The sequence below is a fragment of the Sphaeramia orbicularis genome, unplaced genomic scaffold, assembly GCF_902148855.1.
Source record: "Sphaeramia orbicularis unplaced genomic scaffold, fSphaOr1.1, whole genome shotgun sequence".
In the NCBI taxonomy this organism is placed as follows: Eukaryota; Metazoa; Chordata; class Actinopteri; order Kurtiformes; family Apogonidae; genus Sphaeramia; species Sphaeramia orbicularis.
In genome coordinates, this window is record NW_021941570.1 from 157,604 (window position 1) to 173,169 (window position 15,566).

Here is a 15,566-nt window from a genome sequence, read left to right on the forward strand (position 1 = left end):
TTTGCTCTTAAGGTGAGAAACCCTACAAGTGCAGTGTGTGTGACTTCAGGTGTGCAGATGAGTCGTACCTGTCCAGACACATGCTGATCCACTCAGACCAAAAGAACTACATGTGCGCAGAATGTGGATACGTGACCAAATGGAAACATTATCTGAGCGTTCACATGAGGAAACACAACAGAGACTTCAGGTAAGGGTTAGTTCAGTACACATGTACACACATGTGAAAAACACACACAGGACACGTGTGGACGGAAAAACAGCAGACAGATGTGGAAGATGACAGGAAATGAAAGGACCTGGTTCTGCTTTTGGACGTCCAAATAGGAATAAAAAATAGACGCTCAGTTTGAGTGAAGACACAGTTTGAAGCTAAATGCACATGTTCAACTACTAACTAGACAGACCGGACTGGACTGGACTGGACTGAACTGGACCAAGCTGGACTGGACTAATCTGGACCAAACTGGACCATATAATAGTAGTAGTAGTAGTAATCTACTGGTAGTAGTCTGTAGTAGTAGTAGTAGCAGTAGTAGTAGTCTGTAGTAGTAGTAGTAGTCTGTAGTAGTAGTAGAGCAGTAGTAGTAGTAGTAGTAATCTGTAGTAGTAGTAGTCTGTAGTAGTAGTAGTAGTAGTAGTAGCAGTAGTAGTAGTCTGTAGTAGTAGTAGAGCAGTAGTAGTAGTAATCTGTAGTAGTAGTAGTCTGTAGTAGTAGTAGTAGTAGTAGTAGCAGTAGTAGTAGTCTGTAGTAGTAGTAGAGCAGTAGTAGTAGTAATCTGTAGTAGTTGTAGTCTGTAGTAGTAGTAGCAGTAGTAATAGTTGTAGTAGTAGTAGTAGTCTGTAGCAGCAGTAGTAGTAATAGTAATAGTAGTACCAGTAGTAGTAGTAGTAATCTGTAATAGTAGTAGTAGTAGTCGCAGTAGAAGTAGTCTGTAGCAGTAGTAGTAATAGTTGTAGTAGTAGTAATAGCAGTCTGTAGCAGTAGTAGTAGTAGTCTGTAGCAGTATTAGTAATAGTTGTAGTAGTAGTGGTAGTAGTAGTCTGTAGCAGTAGTTGTAATAGTTGTAGTAGTAGTGGTAGTAGCAGTCTGTAGCAGTAGTAGTAATAGTCTGTAGCAGTATTAGTAATAGTTGTAGTAGTAGTGGTAGTAGTAGTCTGTAGCAGTAGTCGTAATAGTTGTAGTAGTAGTGGTAGTAGTAGTCTGTAGCAGTAGTAGTAGTAGTAGTAATAGTAATAGTAGTCTGTAGCAGTAGTAGTAGTAGTAGTAGTCTGTAGCAGTAGTAGTAGTAGTAGTAAAATACTGGTAGTAGTAATAGTAGTAATTCCACGTTGTCCATGTCCAGTGAATGTTATGTGAGTCATGTGACTAAAGTGCTGTTGCTTCTGTCCAACCGTCTGCCTCCTGACAGGTACCAGTGTGACACGTGTCCGTACCGGTGTCACCGCATGGACCAGCTGAAGAGCCATCAACTACGACATCAGGCCAAGTCGCTCATCTGTGAGATCTGCGCTTACGCCTGCAAGCGTAAACATGAGCTTCGGAATCACATGTCCACCAAACATTCAGGAAGCGGCAAACAGCCGGCGGTGTACAAATGTAACTACTGCGCTTACAGCAGCTGCTACCGACAAGCCCTTCAAAACCACGAGAACTGCAAACACACTAAACTGAAGGAGTTCCGTTGTGTCCTCTGCACCTACTCGTCCTTCAGCAGCATCAGCCTGTTTGTGCACAAGAGGAAGGCTCATGGGTACAAACCTGGGGACAACGCATGGCTGCGGAACTACACAGCAAAGGAGGAGAGGAACTCCCCTCAGCCTGGTTTGGACAAGACGCCCTCAACAACGGAAGGACTGGTAGCAACTCCAAAAGAGAAATGTGACAACCTTCTGGATTCAGCAGATGTCAGCACGGGCAAAGAAACAACTGCCAGTCTGAAAGCGGCGGATTCAAGAAGTGATTTGGACGTCGTTTCTCAACAGGTTGTTTACGAAGGTAATTCAGATCGTCTTCAATCGACGAATCCTATTGAGGAGTGTTGTACCCTTGTTCTGACCACACTGTCAACTACTGATGACTGCAACCCACCTTTGGAAGATGAGGACAAGAACTGTACAGATGGTCCTTCGTTAACCTGTGGCGGGTCTGACATGTCGCAAGTAAAAGCCGATTTGTCTTCAACCACAAGTTCCGTAGAGGACGATGACGGTCCTGTGACAGAAGAGTGTGAGGTGGAAGACACCTGCCACTCCTCTAATGACACGACTCAGCCCGCGAAAACACCGGAGTTGGAAAATGATGCCGACGTGAGCAGTTCTCCATTTCCATCTGAGCACAATTGGCTGTCGGAATCGGAGGTCCGTTTGAAACTTATGAAGAAGCATGACAGGGATCAAGCAGAAGTAATGGTTTTGGACGGTCGGGTGCAAATGTTGACAGTACCAACTAAAGGTGTTCACAGGTCTGACTGTAAAGACACCGCTTTGAAAAACTGTTGCAATTCTGCGTGTGATAGTAGGATAAAAAGTCGTAGGTGCGAGGTGGCAAAGAGGAGCTCGGCTAGTCAATGGAAAACAAGGAAGACAGAAACCAAAGACACGCCCACAGTTGGCCGCCAATCCAAACAAACGGATGAGGGAACACGTTCAGATGTCTCAGAGCACACTTCAGATTTACAAGATCAGAAATTAAATCAACATGTAGAATGCACATCTGATCCGACAACCTCTAAGACCTTTTTAAGTGGATCCCTGAAATCCAGTGAATTTGAACATCAGCACAGCAAAATTCAGAGAAAACCGCTTTTGAAAAGTAAACTTGTCCTGAAACAGTTTGCTTTTACCAACGCACACAAAAGTGTCTCACTGCAGAAATCGTCCCTTTGCGTCAAAAACAACGGCCTTTTCAAATGTAAGCACTGTGGTTTTACATCAGTCAAACTTTCAACTGTTAAACAACACCTTTCCACCTGCAGCAAAAGAACGAATCAGACACTGGACCTGGACGATGAGTCGGTCAAAGAAAAACAGGACTTGGTGAAAGACAAAAGCAACCACGCAGCAAAAGTTTTGAGGAAACGTAAGATCTTCTCAGGTCCAAGCGGTACTTTTAAGTGCAGCCAGGAAAAACTATTAGACGGCCACGAGAAGTATGGATGCATGAAGCCCGAGGAACTCCAATGCTCTATGTGCTCGTTTGTAGCTAAATGTCAAATGTCGTTGACCCAACACATTTTGCACAACCATCAGAAGAAAAAGTATGGCAAAGCTACACCAGCGCATTTGTGCACGTGTAAGAAGGATCCATGTCCAGGACTGCGTCGCGAAAAACCCCACGGTTGTCATTACTGCCCTTTTTGCACATTGAGGCACTATCGTTTGGAAGAACACGAGACTCTTCACACTGGAACTGGTCGTCACAGGTGCGATGTGTGTGACAAGGCCTTTGGGAATGTGACCAAACTGCAGCAACACAAGAGACGTGTCCACGACAAGCAGCCTTCCCACTTCTGTCCGCTCTGCGACTACGGCGGCTACACGCTCGACGACGTACGACGGCACAACCTCAGGTGCCACACAGGGGAACTGCGCCATACCTGCACTCACTGCCAAGCTCGCTTTAGTTCGAACATCGCGCTAAGAAACCATTGCAAACGAGCGCACCAGCTTCAGGTCTGTTTTTCATGCGAGTTGTGTGACTACACATGTGGGAGTACGGCTACGTTGAAGATTCACCAACGACGCAAACACCCTGTGTTCAAGTGCACCACCTGCCGGGAATCTTTTGACACGAAAGAACACTTGGAAGTTCATCGGAGAAGTCATCTACTACATCCTTGTCAGGTGTGCACCTTCGCTGCCAAGACGAGGCAGATGCTAGCTCAACACCTTCTAAATGAGCACGAACAGGGACCTTCCGAGAACAAGCCCCTCAAATGCACCACTTGTCCGTTTGCTTGCGCGCATCAGCTGGTGTTGGAGCAGCATCTCCGTTCGCATGGAGGGAAGCGCCTGTATGAGTGCACGGAATGCAAGTATTCGACCCAGAACAAGCAGAAGATGACCTGGCACGTTCGTATCCACACCGGAGAGAAGCCGTACAGCTGTGAGCAGTGCACGTACACCTGCGCCGACCCCACCAGGCTGAAGGTAGGAACACCATTTACAGCACCACCCGTTCCAACACTAACCCTCAAACAACAGGTTTTTTTTTTTTTTTTTTTCTGCTACATAGTGTTTTACCTAAAGGTTCATTTTGTCATTTTACGATTAAGTAACACTCGTTATGTTACATCCATAGGTTACCTTCAAGCATGTCCTCCATCACCTAGAACCAAATGACCATGGTGGGGACCAGAGGTGTTTTCTCTCAGACTGCAAGGGAAGCTCGGCTTCCCCTAAAATTGCGAAAATTAAATGTTCAAATCTGTTCGGTTGTGTTGACATTTCAGACTTCAGACTTGCTTTATTGTCATTCAATAAATGCACCATCAGTACTTTATTAAACGAAATATCGGTGCTTTGCTCACCACAGTTTCAGTTTATAAATAAAATAAATAAAAACACACCTCGTGAAATATAAAGTAGCCTAAAATACTGTAAATCATTTTAAATGTATATCTATCTATGTAAAAAAAAATTTATCCATCCATTCCATTATCCACCGCTTATCCGGGGCTGGGTCGCGGGGGTAACAGTCTAACCAGGGATGCCCAGACTTCCCTCTCCCCAGACTCCTCCTCCAGCTCTTCCGGGGGGACCCCGAGGCGTTCCCAGTCCAGCCCACAGACATAGTCTCTCCAACGTGTCCTGGGTCTTCCCCGAGGTCTCCTCCCGGTGGGACATGCCTGGAACACCTCCCCAGGGAGGCGTCCAGGAGGATCTGAAACAGATGCCCGAGCCACCTCAGCTGGACTCACCACCCACCGAGGGAATCGTAGGGGCCGGGTGCAATGTGGATTGGGTGGCAGTCGACGGCAGGGAGCCCGACAACCCGATCCCCGGACGCAGAGTCTAGCTCTTGGGAAAAAAAATTTAAAAGACTAAAAACTAAAGTGCATAGTGCAATAAAGTGCTTCAGATTATTGCACTAATGAGGCAGCAGCAGATTTAGAATAAGTCCTCTTTCCTTTGGCTGTTCAACAGTCTGATGACCAGGGGAAGAAACTATCTCTGAATCTGGAGGTTCATTGACTCCAAATGTGTTAGAACATGTTCATCTTACAGACCAGGTGGTTCAGAATCAGCTTTATCCCTGTTGAGCCCCATTATGTAATAAAAGTTCCAAATGTAATAAGAATGTCACGTCATCATGTAATAAAGCAGCATTATGTAATAAACTGATACATTTGTAATAAACTACGTCAGTGCATTATATAGTAATTTTTTTCACATTATGTAGTAAGTTATTACAATTTGAGAAATTTATTACAAAATGCACTTGACACATTTTTATTAAAAAAAAAAAAAAAGTAATAACATGGTTCATTATGTATGTACCAAAGGTGTGAAGGTTTAGCTCTTTTTTATATCCAGAAATGTTGTTTACATTGTTAAAGACACTTTGAGTTGTTTTTTGTTTTTTTTTTGAACTGGCATAGACACCTTATATTGATCAAAATATTTTAATTTACCTTAATAAGGTTCTGTTTCTAAATAAATCCATGTATTGTTCAACATCAGCATTTTCTACTTAGTGTGTGCATGTTGGAGTGTGTGGACTAATTGTGACTGTAATGCTAATAGGAAGGCTATCATTAGCACTACTACAACTACTAATCTGCAGGCCTACTTCAATTAAAGAGGGCAAAAAAATATATACTTGAGTGTCGTTATTACGTAATGAACCATGTTATTACATTTTCCTGAAAATAAAAATGTGTCAAGTGCATTTTGTAATAAATTTCACAAATTGTAATAATTTACGACATAATGTGAAAAACTTAACTACATAGTGCATTGAGGTAGTTTATTACAAATGCGTTAGTTTATTACATAATGTGGCTTTATTACATGATGACGTGACATTCTTATTATATTTGGAACTTTTATTACATAATGGGAGTTTATTACATAATGCGGCTCAACAGTCCCAGATCAGTGGACTGGCTGTTGTTCACTTCTCCTCCATTCCCGTGTCTGTGTTTGTTCATTCCATCTCTGCTCAGTGCATTTGTCCGTAGACGCTCAGCATCCATGCACTTCAATGGGACTGAGTGGAACTGTTTTAAAACCACTACAAACTGGACCAGCACTGGACACATGACACCTGTCATCCCGCCTCCAGACGCTCAGCGTCTCCGGGGGCGAACGGAGCCATGGGCGGAGCTCAGCCGGGCCGGACGCCGAGTTTCCGCGCGTCCAAAGGCTGAATGTGGTTTGATTGACAGCTGTTTTCACATCTGCTCCTTCACTGACACAGTTCAGTTTAATACCGTCACACATTCTGCTGTGAAATCACAGAAACCAAATGAACTGTTCATTTACTGACCTGAAAGAAAACACAACCACTGGACTAACTGGTACACTGGACTGAAGGGACAGGTTTTCTGTTTCAGTTCCAGAACTGAATCATTTGTTGTTCAGTTTCAGATGGTTTTGTAGACAGTTCCATCAGTCAGACTGTTGGACAGGTCACACTGAACTAACTCTCCAGTCCTGGAAAAGACACTGTGTACGATAAGGACACTGAGCATTTTCTGAAAAGGAACGGAGGGACCAGTTTAGGTTTAAATAACTGGACAATTCTTTTGTTGTCAGTGACAATGAGCTTCCCCTGTCTGAAAGACGAACAGACGACACTGGTGTGGACGTACATAGCAAAACACTATTTCAGTTCACGAAAATGTTTTTTCAATTCTAGTTTTGGTCATTTCGTTAGTTTTCGTTAACGATAATAACCTTTCTTCAATCTTAAATGTCCTTCCACAGCTTCACCTGAGGGTTCACCAAGACGAGAAGAAGTTCCTTTGTCCAGAGTGTGGGTACAAGTGTAAGTGGGCGACGCAGCTGAAGTACCACATGACCAAGCACACAGGTACCTGAACGCACCACGGCTAACACTGTCTGATGTGACTGTTTCAGTATTAGTACTGACAGAACACCTGTGGTTATGAAGAGGTTCAGCTGTAGGACAGTCAGTCTGTTCGACTTGTGTGTGTTTGTGTTCCTTCTGTTTAAACTGGACCATGGTTGGACTGAAACTGAATACACATACATTTGAATGTTCAGAGTGCAGCCACCTGATGTGCACATGTTAGCACCACTGTGTGGCATCCACCACAAGTGGGGATGGAACCATATATGAACATTTCAGAGTTACTGTGACCAAAATGATAACTGTTTTTATTGTTGAAATTGTGCTCAAAATGTTCAGAAAGTAATAATACACACGCTGAAAGAATTTAACCAAGTTATATTAAAAAAACAAATAATAAAATAAAATAAAATAAAACCAAATAAAGTAATAGTCCCAATGTCCCTTCTGTGTCAGAAACATTCCAATATTAACCCTTAGTGATCTGAGTCTATTTTATCTGTTTTTCAGTCCTTTTGATTTGGCCTTTATATACTATAGAAACAAATGTTGTTAAATCCTCGGTACTACCGTGATTCAGCTCTCCATCTAGATAGGGTCCTGACCTCTCGTAGCTGAACTGGGGTCTTACCCTCCCACACTAACCCGAAGAGGTACTACTTAGCTGAATAAATTTTGAAACACTCGCCTGTCTTCTAACTACCTTTAATTCCAACCTCTGTCCCACTAACTCTGGTACCAGAACTGCCAGGAGAAACCCACTCAATGGTCAGTAATAATACCAGCCCAGTTGGTTGTGGCAGCTGTTTCACATGGATTTAGTGCACTTGTTACATGACAGGTAATAATTTGAAGGTCAGGAATAGAAGACCCTCGGGACACATAAATGATAATAGGTGGATTTAGGGCTAAGATATCTTCAAGACTTTTGATGTTATACACACAATAGCCTAACCTTTTACATTCACCAACATAATGCACCACATTGGGAATAAATCAAGGAGAATTTAGAATGTACTTTTTATGAATTTATTGTAGGCAGTCTTAGCAAAGCAAAGCATATACATAAATCGTCAATCGGTTAATCAATAATAAAATCATTAAACTGAACCTCTAAAAATATAATCTATGATTGTAATCATTAAACTTAGCCGACTTCTACTTTCCTTACTTCAACTCAATCCCTGTTGTAATCCCTCAACCCACAGTTCAGTCCTTTGAGTCCTTTTGAAATTGTCCCAAACGGTTGCCATGCTTGAAGTCCTCAAGGTAAGAAGAAAGGAAAAACTACTGTTTCCGAATTTAAAGAAAAATTGGAATAAAGTTCAAATTTCGCTAAAATGAAAATTAATACAATTTAGAAGAGGAACTCATCAGTCTGGCCAAAACTGATGAATCCAATGCTGGGTAAAAGGAAAAAGAATTAAGAAATATAAAAATCTTCTTCTTTTCCAGTCCGGACCAAACAGGGAAAAACCGAATAAACTCCGGTGAACAGCTTTCTTGTTGACAATGTCCCCGTGAAGATGGTAAAAGTCTCTTAAAAGACAATTCTTGTCTTTGATCCGTTGTCTCACAGATGAGATAGGTCTTTGTCTTCAAATCTCGACTCATCAATGCAAAGTTACTCTATCTGATGAAACCTCCAGCATTATTTGAGAAGTAAGATTAACAACTTAGAAGCCAATCTGCCACACTCTTTTCTGGTCCTAAAAGAGCATAACTCTAAGTCTAATCTCTACGTAGAACACGTAGGGCACCCTCTCTTTCGGAGCGTCTCGTACTTCTGAAGAGCTATAAAAGCCCTTTTTAGATTTTAACAGAACTTTAGACATCCCCCGGCTACGCCCAGATGACTTCATCGATAGATAAGTCATGTCCAGATGTCTCTGTTGGAACTTCCCTTTCTTTCCAGTTTTGACCAGTTTGGGTGCGGCAGATAGCCGGTTGTTTTTCTCATTTCTCTGATTTCACAACACTTACTGTCTGTGTTCATGCAAAACATGTCCTGACATGCCCCTTCTCTACTTTAACATGTCTCAACACATCCTTTTGCATTCAAATAAATCAACATTGTCTTATTTTAATCATACTTATCAATCACAATACATATATCAGTTTAAATTTAACTTAATAAATCAACTCAAATCATGTCAATATTACGTTATATTTAATCACTGTTTTTACCCTGGATCATATGTTCCCACTTCTATGCCTATATCAGCCTGAGGAGCCCTAACCTCTACCCAACTTGACAATGTTTACTATACCCATGTTTGGATCTGTTTTTTCAGCACAACTTCATCTATATCATCTGTCTGTTATTTTTTCACTTTAACCTACTATACATACATACATACATACATACATAAATGTATAAATAAATAAATAAAAGCCCAGAAAACAAAAAAATATGTATATAAAATCTGATTTGATAAATGTATATAGTTTATTGCATAAATAACACACAGATGTTTAACGAACCTTTTCACAGACTTTCAAAGTGAATATTGGTTCCAAATATTAGGTATAGAAAATTAAAATTGTAATAAATTCAAACTATATTCAAATATTTGACATTAAAGCAGATCTGTACATAGGGTTTTTTCCCCTATAAGTCCGATAATCAAACACAGTTATCATGAGAATTAGAATTTAAATGTTAATACCGTCTGTGATTTTACCGGTCATGGTTACATCCTTAATCACAAGCTGGTTCCTATTCCACTGAGAAGCAGAGTGGTGTTCCTGAAGGGTGGAGGTGGGTGGGCTGTGTCCAGCTGACTACCACTTCTGTTTTAGGGACAAAACAACCGGACATTAACTGGACATTAACTGGACATTAGAATACAGGGTGTTTGTGCAGGTCTGGAAAGTCTGGAAAAGTCTGGAATTTGGTGTGAAAGTCTCAATTAAGTATGGAAAAAAAAAAAGTTTTTGTCATAGTTGAATGTTAGAGTTTTCTCAAACACACATGATGTTTATAAGATAAATACAGGAGGAAAACATAAACCATGTGATCTGATGTCACACACCGGTGGGTACTGGACAAGGTTATTATCGTTAACCAAAACTAACGAAATGACCAAAACTAGAATTGAGAAAACATTTTCATTAACTGATATAAATAAAAACTATAATGAAAAGAAAAAAAACATAACTAACTGGAACTGTATTGTGTGTTTACAAAACTAACTAAAACATATAAAGATTATGGATAAAATTCCCTTTGTTTTCGTCGAATTATGCATGTGCTACAAATTTGAGCTGAAACGATTAATCGATTCAAAGCGATCCAAAAAAAAAAAACCCAAAATCATTCATCCACAGTTGTCCTGAATCTTCATCTTTGTTTCCTTCATTTCTCTGCTGTTAAACATTGGTTCCACTGTTGTGTTTCACACGGACGCTTATTGTGACGCACAAAGAAGCTTCAATTCAGGAAAACTGACAGAGAATATTTCCCTTCAATCAATTCCAGTCATTTAATCGAATCATGGATTTTTGCATTCACTTCAAGCACCTAATCCACAGGTGTCAAACATGCGTCCCGGAGCCCAAATCTACCCCCCTCACCCCACCCCACCCAGCCCCCCACCAAAGGTTCCACTGTGGCCCTGCAGGATGAAAGTGCATAACTGAACCTGAACAGTCCAGGTGGTTCAGGTTCCACATCCAGACCAGTGGGATCTACAGTCAAAAGAACAACACAATAAACCAGAATAATGACAAACACACATTTACTGTGAAAAATTATGTGCAAAAAGTTTAAGTGAAAAAAATCACATTCCACTGTGAAAATATTTACATTTACAAAACTATTCTTTCACAATAAAATGCAAATAAATACATAAATAAAAACACAGATGAACAACCTGAACTGTGCAGTTTGAACAATATTCTGCCTGTTCCTAAATGTTTGGTGCATTTATGGATCCACTGGGATCTGCAGTTGTGTTCAAAATAACAGATGGAATATTGGAGAAACTGTTCACATTTTAGTTCAAACTCCAACATGTGAACAATATTCTGTCTGTTCCCAAATGTTTATGGAACACTGTGTGGAAATGCACATGTAGAAATAAGAAGTCCAGGCAGAAGAGTGTTCAAACTGCACTCATTTTTCAAATGAAATTTCAGTTTTTTCAGGTTATTCACATCTGTTTTTGTAAAATGTAAATATTTTCAGAATTTAATTGTGGAGTTTTTTTGTACTAAAACAAAATGAAAAACTTGGATTTGTCATCATTTATAGTTTATTCAGTCATTATTTTACTGGTTGTGGTCCACTGCAGATCAACAGTAAACAGTATTATTCCGGCAGCAGGGGCACCAAAAAAAATACTGTAAAATAACGGAAAATAACCATCTCATAAAAATACTGTAATTTTCCATAATTCAAATACAGTTTTTTGCCCTAACTTTACATGAGATTTTGCTTTTTTTTTTTTTTTTTGACTTTTTAATGTTTAATAAAGAATATTTCCATGTATTAAAACAATCCAATTCCCTATAAATATATATATAAATAATTTTCAGTAAGACTCAGTTGTCCAATCCACTGATAAAAACTGTATTTGGACAGTTTATCAGTGCTTATACATGTTATACATTCACAAAAATACATTTATTCAACATTTTTGTTGTGAAACCTCCTGTAATTACACAAGATATTTGTCAATGAACAAACAAGTCTGGTTCAACTGACAGAACTAATACTTCTGTTACTGTTAACTGTCAGTAATTTTATCTGGTTTTAATATTTTTTTGCAGTATTAAACTTTAAATTAACAGTTTAATCTCATAAATAGAAAAGAAATATTTGTGAAATTATGATACATTTGTAAATGTATTTGAATTGTATTTTTCTGTCAAAAAAGAAAAAAATTCTTTTGAAAAATGGAATTTTTATGCTTATTGACAGTTCCAGTTTTTTCCTGTCCTTTTCCATTTGACATGTAAAACCACAGTCTGTTTGTGTCATTTCACTGATATTTCCTGTGCACTTGTCCCTCACTATAACACCGTTCACCTTTCGTAGCTTCGCTCTTTGGCAGATTTTTTTAGTGCAATTTTGCATGGTTTTTTTACAGCGTATGAACGCACATTGTGTTCTGCGTCAGGATTGGCTAAGGGGCTGTAGACCATTGTCAGTCCCTCTCCTCCATGCTGTGTCTCCTGTTCAGTACAGAATGCGTTCTTCTGCCAAATTTCCATAAATGTTGGATCTCTAGCAGTGTGACTCTGCAGTGCTGTATGTTTGACAGTTTTCTCCACGACAAAACGTTCTGCACTGACAGTGACACCTGTGGTCGCACCCAAAAGGCAGAGGAAGAAGATCACCATCGCACAAACAGCTGGACTTGTGGACATGATTGGGGGGGGGGGGGGGGGGCTGATTTCAGGAAAATTTTCAGATTCAACTTTAGTCCTGATTTTCTGATGTTACAAGATGTTCTCAGCACTCCTGTGTAATATTGTTGCGGGGTTCTTTCTCACACTGCTCAAAAATATAACACCACAGGCGTAGTTGAAAGTGCAAAAATGGTGGTGGTTTATTTTGCCGTCGGCCTCCCAAAGTGCAGTGCAATATTTACAAGTGAAGTCAAAAAAAAAATGGAAAAACAAAAAAAAACACTATTTACAAATTTACAAAGTTCAAGAAAAAAAAAATGCATTTAAACAGAGTTCTTCCATAACTCACCAAAAAATTGTCACACACTAAAAAAAAAAATCTCACCAAGGTTCAGAATCAACAGCTCAGTTGCCAGCTCTGCAACTCTGAGAAGACTGACTCACCAGGGCTTCAGCAGCCTCCTTTTAAATGCTAAGCCCCTCCTTATGGGCCGGTCAAATAAAGACTTTTTTAACAAAATGTATTTTTACCAGTGTTTTTAAACACAATTATTCACAACTAAAATAAACATATAACACTTCACAATTCAATAGATTTTCCAATTAAATATCAAACCAAAATACCTTCTTCCTTGAAATAAAAAATACAGAAAACCAAAAACACTACATAATTAAATCACATGACTGGAAACCGCGTGAGATTTCCCCCATAATAATGCCCCGGAAATGACCCCTCGTTCTTGTCCCTTTGAGTGACGTGGCGGGCATGGCAGAACGCCGAGACAATACGGACCCAGGTAAGTGATTGAACTGTTGTACATATGTATGCAATTACTTGAAAAATGCGGCCGAGTGTGCACCCTCGGTTGCGCTATAGTTTGGATGGAGAAGAGAGTGTGAATGGCGAACTGATGAATGAGTGCAAACACGGACGGGGAGAGACTGAATGACATGAGTGTGTGTGTGTGCGCGTGCCTGTATGTGTGTGTGTGTGCCGGGTCGCGTGTGCTCCGCACGTAGCAGGAGACAGCGGAGACTCAGTGACGGGGTCGCTCCGTCACATCATCCCCCTCCTCCCGGAAGCTGACGATGTGCGGCAGCCTGGAAAGGTAATCAGCTACCACATTGCTCTTTCCTGCTCAGTGTCGGACTGTGAAGTGGAACGGCTGGAGTGACAGGTACCATCGGGTCAAACGGCTGTTGTGGTCCTTCATGGAATTGATCCAGGTGAGTGCCCTGTGGTCTGTTTCAAGGTCGAACTCCCTTCCAAGTAAGTAATACTTCAAACTTTCCAGCGCCCATTTAATGGCCAGGCCTTCTTTCTCCACAGTGGAATACCTGGTCTCACGAGGCTGAAGCTTGCGGCTTAGATACAGGATGGGTTGCTCCTCTCCGTGCTCCCCTTGTGCCAAAACTGCTCCCAGGCCCACAGCAGAAGCATCCACCTGCACAAGGAACTTCTGATTGAAATCAGGACTCTTGAGGACTGGCGATGAGCACAGGAAGGATTTTAGGGTGCTGAAAGCTGTCTCACACTCTTCTGACCAAACGACTGGATTTTTCTGGTCTTTGCTGGTGAGTGCTGTGAGTGGGGCTGCAATGGTGGCAAATTGCGGCACAAACCTCCTGTACCAGCTAGCCAACCCGAGGAAGGACCGCACCTCCTTCTTGGTGCGAGGACGAGGGCAATTGCGGATAGCTTCCACCTTATCCACTTGTGGACGCACCTCTCCTCGACCCAGTTGGTAACCCAGGTACCTTGTCTCCTGCTGTGCCCACTCACACTTGGCTGGGTTAAGGGTTAACCCTGCCTGCTGAATCTTCCCCAGGACCAGGGACAGGTGTCTCAGGTGATCCTCCCAGGTGTTACTGAAGATCACCACATCATCCAGGTAAGCAGCGCTGCAGTGCCCACAGTCCTGAAGAACTTTGTCCATCGGCCTCTGGAAGGTGGCGGGTGCTCCATGGAGACCAAACGGCATCACAGTAAACTGGAAAAGGCCAGCTGGTGTTCGGAAGGCTGTGTATGGTAGGCTTGACTCCTCCAGTGGTACCTGCCAGTACCCTTTACACAAATCCAGTGTGGTGATGTATTTGGCGGCTCCAATCTTCTCCAGGAGGTCATCAATCCTCGGCATCGGGTAGGCATCAAACTCAGAGATGGAGTTGAGTTTTCTGAAATCAATGCAGATGCGCAGAGACCCATTCTTTTTGAAAACGATGACCACCGGACTGCACCACTCAGAGTTAGATGGTTCGATGACCCCCAACTTCAGCATTTCCTCCACTTCCTGCTGCAGCTTGACCACAAGTTGTTGTGGGACCCTGTAGGGACGTTGGCGAATTGGTCGTCCATCTTTAAGCCTGATGACGTGTTCCACTACTGTGGTTTTCCCCGGGCTTGCAGCGAAGAGCGATGGCGCCTCCTGGAAAACCTTGAGCAGCTGAGCTTTTTGTTCTGGAGCCAGATGTGTCAGGACAGGAGTTTCAGAAACCAGCTGGGTTTCTGGGCCAGCATCCTCTTCCTCCTCCAGGTCCACCTTCCTCACCAGTAGAGCCGGTACTTCAGGTTGCCTGTCCTTCCACTCTTTCAGCAGGTTTACATGGTATGTTTGTTTCTGTCTTTTCTTCTCTGGATGATGGATCTCATAGGTAACCGGGCCCATCTTGCGGGTGATGAGGTAAGGACCTTGCCACTTGGCCAGGAGCTTGCTGTTGGAAGAGGGGAGAAGCAGCAGGACTTTCTGGCCAGGTTGGAACTCTCGATGACGAGCTTGTTGGTCATACCAGGTCTTCTGATTTCTCTGGGCCTCACGTAGGTTGACCTCATCTTCCTCCTGGTACCTGGCCAGCCGCTCTCTCATCTCCAGCACAAACTGCACAATCCCTCTGTCCCCTGCCGTGGTGGGTGGAGCTTCCCAACCTTTCCGGAGCAGATCTAGTGGGCCCTGGACATCCCAGCCATACAGGAGCTCGAAGGGAGAGAACCCTGTTGAAGCCTGTGGAACCTCCCGGTAGGCGAACAGCAGAAAAGGCAGCCAGCGGTCCCAGTCTCTTCCTGTGTCATCCACAAACTTCTGGAGCATCTTTTTAAGAGTCTGGTTGAACCTTTCCACCAGTCCATCGGTCTGTGGGTGATAAGGTGTAGTTTTGAGTGCGGTGATTCCAAGTT

At 42.1% G+C, this 15,566-nt stretch overlaps 1 protein-coding gene across 1 annotated transcript in view; it reads left to right on the forward strand.

The window, feature by feature from the left end:
- The window catches only part of znf142 (zinc finger protein 142), a 38,522-nt gene that overhangs the window by 16,192 nt on the left and 6,764 nt on the right, over window positions 1–15,566 (forward strand). The window contains exons 4-6 of the mRNA XM_030129883.1: window positions 13–190; window positions 1,413–4,152; window positions 6,934–7,039. Of these exons, the coding sequence (XP_029985743.1) occupies window positions 13–190; window positions 1,413–4,152; window positions 6,934–7,039 (3,024 nt within the window). The remainder of the gene's footprint in view (window positions 1–12; window positions 191–1,412; window positions 4,153–6,933; window positions 7,040–15,566) is intronic.